Below are 13,894 nucleotides of genomic sequence, written 5' to 3' on the forward strand. Positions count from 1 at the left end.
AACCCCCCAAAACAAAACCCAAACAACAAACCTGATCTTTTTTTTTTTTTTTTTTTTTTTATCAAACATTATGATTTTGAGTTAGTTCCCATGGTGTTTGAATATTGCCCCTGTTCCTCCTCTAATGTCATGTTGCAACATGCATCAACATGAGAAAACCACTGAGATGGACTTGGCTTAAAAAAAAAAAAATTAAGAGTAGATTTTGGCTGTTAGTAAAATGATAATGGAGAAGATTTTATATTTTCAGAATCAATACGTTTTAACTCGTGCAGCTTTGTAGAAAAATGCCGTGGTGCTTAGCAAGATCATTACTTGCTTTTTAAATGAAGACACATCATTTACAGCTATTCATTCTGTACTATGTTTAAGCTTGAGAAGTGAGTTGTGTCTGAACCCAGTAAATCTATCTGACCTGATGAATGAATAAGCTGCAGCTGGTGATGCCCCTTGCAGCCCGGCGAGTGGATGTGCCCTCAGGAGAGGTGCTTTACAGTTCATGGTTTGTCCCAGAGAGGAGCAATCACTACTGTACTGATAAGGTGTAAGTTCTGACAGAAGCCTGTTTGCTGCAGGACTTCACCATGACACTTTATCTGAGGCACTACTGGAAAGATGAGAGGCTGTCCTTCCCCAGCACCAACAACCAAAGCATGACCTTTGATGGCAGACTGGTGAAGAAGATCTGGGTCCCCGACATGTTCTTCGTCCACTCCAAGCGTTCCTTCATCCATGACACCACCACAGACAATGTCATGCTGCGGGTCCAGCCAGATGGGAAGGTACTTTATAGCCTCAGGTAAAACTGCATTTGGTCAATGCAAGCTATTAGTGGAAAGAGAAAGTGGTTAAATTGATTCCTGTATTGTGTTTTTGCATGACTTCATACAAAAAAAAAAGGCATTAAAAAGAATGAATGTGCTGGCTATCCACAGACATCTGAGTGCCTGTATGAGTACATTTAAGTGCCTGCTGCAGAAAGCCAGTTTCTATGCCAGCATTATTGGTTCCACCACTGTCCCTTCACCTTGTGAGCATGGCGAGCCCCTGTTCCTGTTGGGAAGCTGCAGTCAGACATGGCAGTCCCTGGGAGCAGCTCTGTGGGGGGCTAGCAGGCTGCAATCTTCACGGGGCACTGCTGAAGAGGCAGGGCACATTCTAAATAAAAGGGCAGTGTCTGGTAATAAAGAGAAGTCCAGGGCAGCTATAGTTATCCACTTCTCTACACATCAAAGTCTTTGGGCTCAGCAAAATGTTCAGTTTCTATTCTTAACAGCAGTAATAAAGAAGTGTAAGTTATACTGAGTGCCACTTTATGATAAGCAAAAAACCAGAGGGAACGTCCTTCAGCACATGAAGTGACAAGCTTCAGAGCAAGGGCGTATAGCTCCGGGTGACTCCCATGTATGGTTAGAGCAACCCAAACACTTAGTTTGGCTCTTCCTGCTTTTTACTCACTTTTCATGTGAAATCCATGAAAGCTTCTTGCAGGAGACATTTTTGGTAATCATTGCTTTGTCCTCTGGCTTGAGGGGTCTTCTGAGCCCTGGCTTTCTCCCTTATTTTCCAGATAGTTCATCAGTTGACGTAAGTCTGAATGTTATTAAACTGAGTTTTTTTAATTTCTGATAAGTAACACTTTCGTGCTTGGAGATGCTAAGTGAGAAGCATCTGTGTCATGATTTAACCCCAGCTGGCCACTAAGCCCCACGTAGCTGCTGGCTCACTCCCTCCTGGTGGGAGGGAGAAGAGAATTGGAACAGTAAAAGGCAAAAAAACCCTCGTGGGTTGAGATAAAGGCAGATAATTAGGTAAAGCAAAAGCCCCGTATACAGGCAAAGCAAATCAAGAAATCCATTCACCACTTCCCGAGGGCAGGCAGGTGTTCAGCCACCCCAGAAAAGCAGGGCTCCATCACATGTAACAGTCACTTTGGGAACATGAATGCCTTTATTCCAAAATTCCACCCCTTCCTTCTTCTTCCCCCACTTCATATGCTAAGCATGATGCCATATGCTGTGGAATGTCCTTTTGGTCAGCTGGGATCAGCTGTCCCCTCCAAACTCCCTGTGCACCCTCAGCCTCCCCCCTTTTGGGGTGGGGTGAGAAGCAGAAAAGGCCTTGATACTGTGGAAGCCCTACTCAGCATTGATGAGAAGATCCCTGTGTCATTAACACTGTTTTTTGGACAAATCCAAGATGTATTCCCACACTAGCTACTGTGAAAAAAAAAATTAACTCTATCCCAGACAATCACTTTGTCAATCTCTAAAAGAAAATAAAATCTGTGCTTCTGTTTTACTTGGCGGCAGTTCCCTCCAGTTAGAAAACAAGTATTGCCAAAGGACCCGTAAAAACATATTAGAAAGGAAATTTCTCTACAATATTCTGATGCAAGAATGTCAACATCACCTCCACAGAAATGAAGTAACAAAATACCTGATAAATAGAGAAAGCATCAGATGATAGATAATATATTCTGAAGGACAAAAAGAAGGAAAACGTGACTGATAGGAGGTCAGTATCAGCAAGACTCCCAGATTTAACGAGTGGAAAGTTGCAGAATGCACTGCTTGTGATGGCTGTGGAAGTTTTTAGGGAATGTTGGTAGTGGCAGAAGTGAAGCTGAGCCTGCCACAAGGTGAGGGGGTAATTTCTCAGCCTGCCAAAGTGTTTTATGATTCTACAAAAAAAAGTCAAGCAAAGAAATTCTTGATTCCCTAGGGGGCATCAGTTTGACAAGAATTCTTTTGTTCTTTAATATTTTTATCCTACCGTTCATTTGAATTCGTAGCCTGAACATTGCCTACCTTCTTATTATCAGAGCTTTTTCTTCACTCAGTAGATTAGACAAGGTTCAGGTATTCTTTAGGCCTTTGCAAAGTTTAGTCAGGTCCTGAGTACCATAAAAAAGGAAAAGAATATGACATATTGTTCAGCTAAAGCATGCATGCCTACACACTCTGCCAATCATCTACATTGCAAGCATTTATGGTTATCTAAAGAAGACGGGAACAAGAGGACATCAGACTACTCAGATGCTGCACAGCCTTGTGCTTAAACAATTGCCCGGTACAAAGGGGTGGCAAATGTTTTCAATAGCAAATTGGCTGAGATTCCGTTTTATTCAGCAGCAGAGGTTGCAAACCTGTGTGAATGCTGGGAAAGGACAAAGGATCCCTTTAAGAACAAACAGGTCGTTACTGCCTGTCTGCTTTGTTAAAAGCCTTTGCCTGCAGATTGTATTTTCCCTTGGTGTCTACCTTTTTAGGGTTCTTTGCCAGACATTGTTTCCTCATCTTGGAAACCACCATAGACCTCACTGGCACCTAAACTTACATTTGAGCCAAGCACTTTCACTCAGAGGCTAAATCCAGACAGGGAAGCAACATCAGACATAACCCACTAGTGCAAAAAGACTACTAACATAAGGGATTGCATTGTGGTTTTATCACTATGTGACAGATGTCTCTCTACCACTAACCCTTCTACAACTTATTAATTCTTTCCCCAATATGATTTATACTTTTATTTTCATTTACCTCTCTAGAGTCCAAACCAACCAAGTCAAGATTTATGGTTGCTTCTGGTTCAAACACTAAATTATGCTATTAAAAATGTGATAATCAGACTATAGCAAGTTTTGACTGATGGGCCAGAGCATTTCGGGGGTCACTGTTGCATTCCAGCTCCAGCCCTATGCCCTCTGGTGGCTGATTCCCATGTGTGGTCACTGGGTTTCCCCTGAGCAGCTGGAAATCCTCTATGAGCAAGGAAATTACCTGCATCCCTCATGGCACTTCGATGGCTTTCATAAATGCAAATTATTTTATCATACAAAGCATCTGTTTAAAGGACAGATGTCTGCAGAGATATGTCCACTGATTGTCAGGGGGGAGGTGTCCTTTTTGCCCTTTCTTATTTTCTTCTCCAATACTTTTGTCAACTAGTTGCAACTTGTAATGGCCTAACTTTCTAGTCACCTTCTTCAACAGTAGTTTGCTGAAAGGAAGAAATGGCTCTAACTAAAGTGGAATGGCTTTAGCTGAGTGGAAGGAATTTATTTTCAGTTGAGGGGTACTGGCTGTAGTTGTTTAATAAAAGACCAAACTCACAGCTTTACTATTTTTCAGTCACATAAGGAGACAAAATTTTAATGGAGTGATTTTTATTATTCCCAGAGTTACAGTAACAGCAATGTGCAACATGGATTTTAGTCGTTTTCCCCTGGACACACAGACATGTTCCCTGGAGATTGAAAGCTGTAAGTAAAGTGGAGGTATAGGGAAGTCAAGGGCACCCCATGGGCACCCAAACTGTGTTATACCATAATTTAATTATATCAATAATTAATTATACCACTAATTGAACTGCTGCTACATTCATGGGAGCTCTAACCAAAGTCATCAGACTTCAACGCCAAGAAAAGCTCCCTGCCTGTATTTTTTCCCTAAAATTAGACGGTGTTTGCAACGAGTGTTTTTAAAAACCAGCTGAGAGCACTGTCTCAGCAGTGGCCCTGAATGCCAGCCAGGCTGCCCCACTGCCACACACCCCCTGGGGCCTGCAGGTCAGCAGTCTCCAACAGCACCTGTTTGCCCAGGTGCCCTCAAACACATGGATAAATGGCCGTATGCCCTTCACAGGCACCATCTGCTCATCTGTGATGTAGAAACCACGATGGGGTGGTGACATTAATTGCCTTCCTCTTACGCTTCTTAGTCCTATTTGAGATAAACCCAGCTTATGCCCTTTGTCCCAAGTATGATGCACAAATGAATTGGCCAGATTTCATATAACATTTTAAACTTTCGGCTTTTTTTGAGTTATTTTCTTCTCCTTCTTAAGCTTGCAATAAGAAATGACAATTTTAATTCTGTTTTAATACATTTATATGTGATTTTTTTTCTCCCTGTGTGAAAAGAGCTGCTACTAAACCCATCTGACAGGGTTAACATTACTGTTACTTCCACATGTATTAAAAAACAAAGTAATGTTCATGTATATCATAGGCAGAAAATTTACCCAGGAGTTTTTCCTCCTGTGTGCCTCACACCATGGATAGATTGCTCCTTTTGTCACCCCAAATGGGCTCTTTCTGCTAAGGCTCCCTCTCTTTGCATCAATTTTACGAGGTTTACAATAAAGGATTTTTCAAGTTCTGATGCAGTGGGTTGCTTGACACACATATTATTTGTGTGAAACTATGATTAGAGAAACAGGAGGATTAACAAAATGTGCCAGGCATCAGGCCTGAGGGCTGTGACACTGAGCTAGTCCCCTCCTTGCCACAGCCATACCCACCACCTAGGTGGGGGGCATTCGGGAATTTGAGCTTTTCAGCTGGGAGCTCTGAGGGAGCCAGGAGGGCTGTGTGGGCATGCCCTGGGTTGTGGGGGTGGTAGCAGCTGTCTTAGTGCACTGTCCTGAGTTTGCTCTGCTTCCATAGATGCCTACACTGAAGATGACCTTATGCTCTACTGGAAGAATGGGAATGATTCCCTTAAAACAGATGAGAGGATATCGCTGTCCCAGTTCCTGATTCAGGAATTTCACACCACTACAAAGCTTGCCTTTTACAGCAGCACAGGTGGGCAACCAGAGCACCTGCCAGAGCTGGGGGAAGAAGAGGTGAAAACTGTCTCTCTTGACCTTGGCCATGGGGGATTGTCCACTGGGGGTTCTCTCTGTGTCCCATCAGACGTGCCACTCCTCTATACCAAGTTTGCTGTCCCTGCCACACACTTTCATCTTAATGGTCATGCAGTCTGGAAGGATAATCTTCAAGGTCACACCAAATCTTAAGTTGAATTAAGATTCTCTGATTAACTCTCTGATTGCATAGGTTATATTTTCTGGAAGATGTCAGCCTGAGAGATGCTTTGACTTTGATTGTTGGTTCAGTAAGGAATTTTTTCTGTAAGTTGTAATGATCTGCAACCATTAACTGTGTTTTAATAAAAGAAAGTTAGTCACTTTTCCCCTGGTGCAACATCACTCTGTCTGAAAGTAGTCTGACGGTGTAACTTCTCTTTTCCCTTCTTTCTCTTTCGCAGGGTGGTACAATCGCCTCTATATAAATTTCACATTACGCCGACACATCTTCTTCTTCCTGCTCCAAACCTACTTCCCTGCCACTCTCATGGTCATGTTGTCCTGGGTGTCCTTCTGGATTGACCGACGAGCAGTTCCTGCCAGAGTCCCATTAGGTAAAAGCAGTCTTGCAGTCAGCAGACCAAAGAGACAAATGCTACAAATGCTACAACCACAGCCTTGACCATCAAGGTGAAATCCCCGGTGCCGTGCACTGCCCCCGTGTTGCCTTGAGGCATGGAAATCATCTGTGCCACACATGCATGTCCCAGGGACAGGGCATGTGTCCCCTCATGGTGCAAACTCTCGTGCCCTGCAGTGCCGAGAGAGTTGCTTTCCCTGTTTGCACAAGATGCACCTGGAATGAATCGGAGAAAAAACGTCCCGCTCTGCTTTTATTGCTCTAAACAGAGACAGGGCACGTGTACAGCCAAGGTGTCAGTATCCGTCAGAGACTTCAGTGAGCAAGAAGGTGAAAATCAGTATCAGCAGCCCTGACAAAATTTCAGCTTATTGAGTTTTGCTAGAGGAGAGAGGGTGGAGGTAACACAGCTGAACTGTGCCGTGCAATTTAACTTGTTAAATGACTTGGCACTGCAGAGTGAGGCATTCAGCTTCCCCTTTTGCAGCATCTTTCAGAGAGATGAAGCCATATGTCACAGGAGTCACCATAGGAGCAGAACTGTATGTGGACATAAATCTTCTTCTAAAGTGGATGCTTTGCCCTCAGCAAAGTGCTGTTTGGTTTTTTGCAGATTATGAGCTCAAGCTTGCTTCCTCTTATTCCAGGCAACATGCCTCAGGATTTTATTTATTCTTAAAATCATATTCCTCAGTGGAGAGAATATAGAGAGACAAAATAGAGATGGCAATAGGGCAGTTTTTCCACGTCTGAATATAGAAACAGCACCCATTGCCTCGAGACATCATTAAAAGAAGCATAAGGGTATGGGCCATGGCTTTTCAGAGGATGTAGGCACTGCCTTAGCAGCATTTTTAGCACCTAGATACTCCTGTGAATTCAGTCCTTTGTGCTTATATACATAATTTCAACTTCCAAAGTACTCACTAATGTGACATAATTAGCCCCTGAAATGAGAGGGCCATGGAGAGGTTCTCTCAGAGTCAGGGTAATGCTGAACTGCATGGGCTCCTGCCCTTGCTCATGTGCTCATTGTGCTTACCCAGGATGTAATGTGGGGCAGCACTGCCTTGTGGGGCACCATATTCCCTGCTTTTGCTCCAGTGAAGGCACAGACCAGGTGTGAGAGTCAGCTGGGGACTTCTGTGACTTCTCATGAAGCAGGACTTCCCAGGAGAAGTCCAGCATACAGAAAACACAGGGGATACAGGTAAAAGTAGCAGCTTCGCTTGTGTCCATGCTGTGGAGGGGTTGAACTAGAAGCTGAGATACTCAGAATCGTAGAGTCATAGAATATCTTGAGTTGGAAGGGACCCATAAGGATAATTGAGTTCAAATCCATGTACTTGTACCTCTCCAGGGACTGTCCTGAGCCTGGAACAGGGTGCAGGCAAAGTGCTGCTGCCTGGCCGTAGGGTGGGAAGCTAATGGTGTGGTGAGGAGGCAGACTAGCAACACCTGAGACCAGAATTAGAGCTGTGCTCACCAGAGACAAGAAAACCCCAGTTACAAGTCAGGGCTGCCTGGACCCTCCTCAGGCAGTGAAACTCATTACCCAGGTGTGAAAAAAATTATTGCAAGGTGTCAGGAAATTGTAACAGATGCTGTATTTGTGATGAAGAGTCTGGTTTGAAGGCATCTAATGGTCTCTTCTGCTGGTGTTTTCCCCAGGGATAACCACCGTGCTGACCATGTCCACGATCATCACTGGGGTGAATGCCTCCATGCCTCGTGTTTCCTACATCAAAGCAGTGGACATTTACCTGTGGGTCAGTTTTGTGTTTGTCTTCCTCTCAGTGTTGGAATACGCAGCAGTGAATTACCTGACAACGGTGCAAGAGCGGAAGGAGAGGAAACTGCGGGACAAGGTGGGGTTTTCTGTTTCCAATGTCATTTTATTGGCCCTGGTAAAAGGTGTGGCAAAAGTCTGGAAGTGTTCAAAGCTTTGCAACTGCAGAGTGCTGCTCTCAGCTGCCTGGGGAAAATGCAGTGCGTGCAAAAAGACACCAGCAGTGAGGCATTGTGGGTTACAAAGATTTCCCACATCCAAGCTCACTCTTCTTTCTTTGGAGTGTGCACAGGCTAACTCCCTCTAGGTATAGTCCTCCACTGCCTATATAGATGGGATGGGTCTTAGGATTTTACATTTCAGTATTTATTTTTTTTTTATACTGTAGATTAAAACCTGTGGATAGAATCAGTTGAATTCTGCATTTTGGGTTTCAGATGACGTGACAGATAATCCCCCACTTTTGTCTGTGCACAGTCTAAACTTACACAATGGTCTCAGTTTTCCTGTTCCGCCCTTGTTACATTAAATTTTAACTAAAATTTCAGCCTAAGATCTCTCCAAATGGGGCAGGCATCGTACATTCCTTCTTGTGGTTTCCCTCTGTCTTGCTCTGATTTTCTCAGCTGCAAAGTGCAGGTCCAACCTTCGTTTACACCCTGATACCTGTGTCTAAGCCAAAGGAACTTTTCCACAGACAGTCCTGCTCTCTCCCTGACTGCACCTGTGCCTTGCAGGCATGGAAGTGCAGATGGAAGAAGCTCCTGCCCAGCTCCACCGTTTTGCTCTCCCTTTTGCATCTCAGCAGCCTGAGTCCCCCAGGCCTTTCCCCACCTCTGTGGGATGGAAGGAGCAAAGGGATGTCTGTGACCTTGTGGACACAGCTCAAACCTTTACTGCCCTTGTCTGTGCCCACAGCCTGCCTGTGCATGCAGCCTACCTCAGCCCCGGCCCATGATGGTGGACGGCAGCTACAACGACGGGGACGTGAATGAGCTGGGGCACTTCATGTCCGAGGACGGGGACAAGCAGGACCGGATGATGGTGCAGCTGGCGCTGGGCTCCGAGAGGGGCTCGGCCAGGAGGAAAAACCAGAGATACGTCAGCATGCGGATCGACACCCATGCCATCGACAAGTACTCCAGGATAATATTCCCTGGGGCATACATTCTATTTAATTTGATATACTGGTCCATTTTTTCATAAAAATTCAGGGCTTCTGTAGTCACAGAGCATTATGGCATTAAATGAAAGTACAGTCTCACAGGCTAACAACGCAAATCAAGAATTGTTTTAATTGGAAGGAAGACTGATTTTTTTTCCAGGAAATTTTTTTTTTTTTTTTTTTTTTTTAATTAGAGGCAACTCATCTGTGGCATAAATAATTGTGGAAGTTTCACATGTCAGCAAAATATAGGATATACAATCTAAAATTTTATACTTATTTAAAGTTGTGCTATGTTCCTTCTTGTGCCTCACAGGCCACTGTAAACTATTTTAACAAGTGACTATAATTGCCAGTTGGTTATATATGGTGCATCCTCCATTTTGTACCCCCGAAATCCTAATTCTCTGAGTACCTGAGTGCATGCATACATCTCTCAGCTCAGCAGACTGACCACATTCAATAGCAATAAATACAAGAATATGCAAATACTTGCATGTTTGCAGGATGAGGTCAGAAATGGTAATTACAAGCACAAAATATCCAGTACTGGGAAACGCTCTGGCAAGGTTATTGATGGCTACGTCTTTCACAGCTTAATGCATGACTCATTAGCAGTACTGCATTGACAGGTCCACGTAGCAATACTTTCAGACTTGTGCTCTATCTTAATAGTATTTAAAACATGGAAATATTTCCAAACTGTCTTGACTAAGTTTTTAAAATATGAGTTGCAATGTATATTTAATAAGGTATGAACAAAAGCCAGACTTCCTGTAATGCTAACCAAATCTTCTGGGAAATACAGGAGCTCTCCTTGGATCTGCTTATTTGGGTCACTGGTAGTTTTGCTCTTGAGTTTCCTGTGAATGGGTTTCTCTACAAAATGATCCAGTGGAGACAATCTGTTGTCTGTGAAAAAATCCCCAAACTACTTCAGGAGAACCCTCTTTCCTCTGATATAGTCTGGGCATTACCAGCCTGTGTAAGCCTGAAAACCTGTTGCAGCCTGCAATGCCAGCAGTGACTGTACTCGCTTCCAGGAAAATCCAGGTTCATCTGTTTGTAGTAAAAGCAAAATAGAAAGGTGCTCGACAGCTGACAAAGCAGTAGTAAGGACTTTACAAGAGATACCATGCCAAAACCTTTGGAATGAAGAAAACAGCTTTCACCATAAGACAGCAGGTCCACTGCAGACACAGGTACGACTAACAGAATCTGCTTTCATACTGCATTGTCCCCCAGCATCCTGCAGCCCACCATGCCCTCAGAGAAGGCTCAGCACGTTCTGAGGCAGAGCAAGGGGACACAGCTGGAGCTGGGGGCAGTTGGCACTGACTTAAGTCCCAGCTCTCCAACACAGTGTCTGGAGAGCAGGCAGTCAGTGTGAATACATATGAAAAAGGCAGAATCTGTAATACAGAAGTGATAAAATAGTTCAGAAAAACAAGAATCAGTTGAATGGAATCAGGGGCCTTTACAACACCAGCAGCACCAAAGGTGTCTCAGAATTGTGAGCATTCAGTTGTTCCGCTGCTACATGATATACACACACCTGTGTTCACAAAGCTGCCTGAGGGTTTGCATTCACAGGACGTTAAACACACACATGGTTTTGCACACAGCTGCAGAATTCATTACTGCCATTCAACACACTACAAGAGCAGATACTCTTGAGTTTTACTGGTGGAGCTTCTCTGAGCATCAGACCAAAGCAGCTGTGACTCCACAAGGAGAGTAAATCTTCTTACGTGACACCTGCCCTGGCCTGCCTGTTCTGTCACTTTACCATCAGGTGTGTGACACAGTCATTGCAGTTGTTTAAACACTGCTGGTTGTTGTTTTTATTTCCTGTGTAAATAAACGTTACGTAAACATACTCAGCATTTCTTAAAACTGGTAAAATTGTGACCTGAAAAACTACCTACACTTATCTCACACTTACAGCCTACACTCCATAGCTAAGGCAGTTAAATCACAAAAACTAAAAAAATCAGAGAGACACACCCATCCATAAGATAGTTGTACTACTTATTTCTACAGGGTTTTTTTCCGCATGCACAGATACTATCATACCTTTGTTTCATCAAGTACCCTTCATATCATATTATTCTCCTGTAAGTTTTTTCAAGAGATTAAAAAATGCCTTTTTTTTTCTGGTTTGGTTTGGGTTGGGGCTTTTGGGGGGTTTTTGTTGGTTTTTGTTTGTTTGTTTGTTGTTTGTTTGTTTAAACCTTGCAGTCAAATGAAAGTGGAAAGGTCACTCTGGCAAAAGCAGATAGACGGTTGACTACCAGGTTTGCCCACCCTACTTTATTCCTTATTTTGATGACAACTTTCCCCACAAATAGCTCAAAGATTTCTTGGGCAAACTTGCACAGGAATGTATTTAGATTCTCAGTATTGCAAGAACCCATTTATTTCTACAATTTAAGAATAGCATGAACAGGAGTGCCAGATTTTATAGTAAGCTCTTCAGCTCCATAAGAAGCTTAATGTTCTGTAGTTTGCTGCAGTACACTACATTCCTTTATAGACTCATTAATCTCATACTACATACATTATTTGGCATCTGATCAGTATATTAAAGGAGATTTTGAAGATGCAAATGGGAGCTGGACTTTTGAATTCCCTGGCTTTCAGTGGGAACCTAGTTTCTAACTTCCCATGTGATTTTTCAAAATTTCCCTTCCAGCACAACTCCCTAAATTGATTCCCCAACCTCAGTGTTTGGATTTACACTGTTAATTTACTTGTGTTTTATTTGGGAAACTTCAGTGCCTTTTCAGTCTCATATAAATGTGTATATACATATATTCTATAACTACAGGATATGTCATATACAGTCAGTGTTTGCTATCAGCAACTGTACTCATTAAACATATTTACATATGCACTTTTTTGGCTTTTAATCTTTCACTGTATAGCTTTTGTATCTAATCATTAACACTCTGCTCCTTTCCACTTCTACAATAAATCAGAGAGGTTTGTTTGATTTTGTTAATTTCTAGAAACACTCAAAATCACAATAAAACTTCACATTTGTACAGCATTGTGTGTTTTCTACCTTCAAAAGCGTGATCTCCATGAGTTTATACATGGAGAGCTCAGGACCTGATCCAGATGAATACCAAATGCATCCTTAAATCTGGTTATGTTGGTGGAGCTGCAGATTTCCAGAGTTTCACAAGCAGAGCTCTGATTAGAAGCCTGCATGCAAAGTCCAGATCACCATGCTGATGACACTCAGCTTTCCATCTCAGACTGTGTGTGTTACAGTCCTCTTTCTTCTCGCTTTGGGTGACAATCCGCAACTTCTTGGAGATTAACCCAAAACCCAACCTGCAATGAGGCTATGGACAGAAGGCAGGTCTGTGTGTATTGTGGATAGACACAGGTTCTGCCTGTGAGCACATCCAGCTCGGTTCTAGCTTTGGAGGCTGAAGCCTTTGGTAGTCTTTAAGGATGGTGATGATGATAGGGTGAAGCAGCAAGGAAGCACACTTCAGTCTGCCACTGAGAAGCTGCAGATACCCCATCCCTGGGAGTGCTTAAGGCCAGGCTGGAGTAGGAAAAGAAATTGAATGGTTCTAGGAGTAATGAGAAGGCATGAAGAACTAGATGGTCTTTTAATCTCTCTTCCAACCCAAACCATTCTGTGATTCTCTGAAACTGTAGAGCTATCATACACAATAGCACCATATTTTTACACTATCCTCAACTCTGTGGACTTCATTAGGACTAAAGCATTTGGCTTCTCACTTTATTTTTAAATAAGGACATTAGATGCAGTTGGAGCTTGAGAAAAATCCTCAGTGAGTTTGTCAGATACTTTTGGCTTCCATTAATGCCTAGAGGAATCTAAACCAGCAGACATCTTATGCAACCTTGGCTTAGTATAGTTTGGGTATGAATACTTATACAGGATGCACTTGTGCTCCCTAGTAAGAACAAAATGTGGGCAGCAGCAGCCAATGAAACAGTCTGGTGGACAGAGGCTCTCTAGAGGGCTGCTACCTGCAGGACAAGGAAATTTCAAACCTCAGGGGTAAAAAGGAAATAATGTAGACTGACTTTTTCTTTGTTATTTTCAAGTTATTTATTCCTAAACATTTTGCCCTAAATAAAAGTCTGTTTTCAGGAATGCTGTTAGCAAGTTTGAGATCACCCAATGAATACTAGAGAGACTTCAGCAGCTAATGGGTCGTGACTCTTCCTCATAAGAACACAGTCCTGCTCCTTGTGACTGCAATGGGAGCAGGTACAGAGCACTCATAGTGGGGGGAAACAATGACAGAAACAAGATTCACAAGAACGTTAAAAACTGTTTCCCATTTATGGGTTGAAGAAAGACTGCTGGGCTCTTCTACACCAGGTTGCAAGTTGTCTCCTCCAAATCTTTTCATAAAAAATCAACTCATCACATTTCATGTTTTATTTTTTGTTTTGCTTTAAACCAGGTGTATCTTTTACTCAGGTTCTAAGACAGATACTAAATAAGGAAATACTGTAGTTTGGTTGGCTGGCAGAGGCTTTCAGTTCTTCACAACATCTGGACATCATCACCTCATCCTTTTACAGCTGTGATTTGCCATCAGCAGTTAAGAATAATTTCAGCCATTACAGTTCATTTCCTACACATTTTGATTCATTACTGAGAATACTATTCCTGACAAATATTCCAATATTTTTAAATTACAAACTG

At 42.9% G+C, this 13,894-nt stretch overlaps 1 protein-coding gene across 1 annotated transcript in view; it reads left to right on the forward strand.

Moving 5' to 3' along the window:
- LOC136287130 (gamma-aminobutyric acid receptor subunit rho-1) overlaps nucleotides 1-12,164 on the forward strand; it is a 29,946-nt gene extending 17,782 nt beyond the window's left edge. The window contains exons 5-10 of the mRNA XM_066179567.1: nucleotides 576-799; nucleotides 4,182-4,264; nucleotides 5,450-5,590; nucleotides 6,057-6,209; nucleotides 7,907-8,103; nucleotides 8,943-12,164. Coding sequence (XP_066035664.1) covers nucleotides 576-799; nucleotides 4,182-4,264; nucleotides 5,450-5,590; nucleotides 6,057-6,209; nucleotides 7,907-8,103; nucleotides 8,943-9,230 — 1,086 coding nt within the window. The 3' untranslated portion in view covers nucleotides 9,231-12,164. The remainder of the gene's footprint in view (nucleotides 1-575; nucleotides 800-4,181; nucleotides 4,265-5,449; nucleotides 5,591-6,056; nucleotides 6,210-7,906; nucleotides 8,104-8,942) is intronic.
- The last annotated feature ends 1,730 nt before the right edge of the window (nucleotides 12,165-13,894 follow it).

Source organism: Chamaea fasciata, unplaced genomic scaffold (assembly GCF_029207755.1).
Source record: "Chamaea fasciata isolate MVZ Bird 193981 ecotype frontalis unplaced genomic scaffold, bChaFas1.0.hap1 SCAF_3, whole genome shotgun sequence".
NCBI lineage: Eukaryota > Metazoa > Chordata > Aves > Passeriformes > Sylviidae > Chamaea > Chamaea fasciata.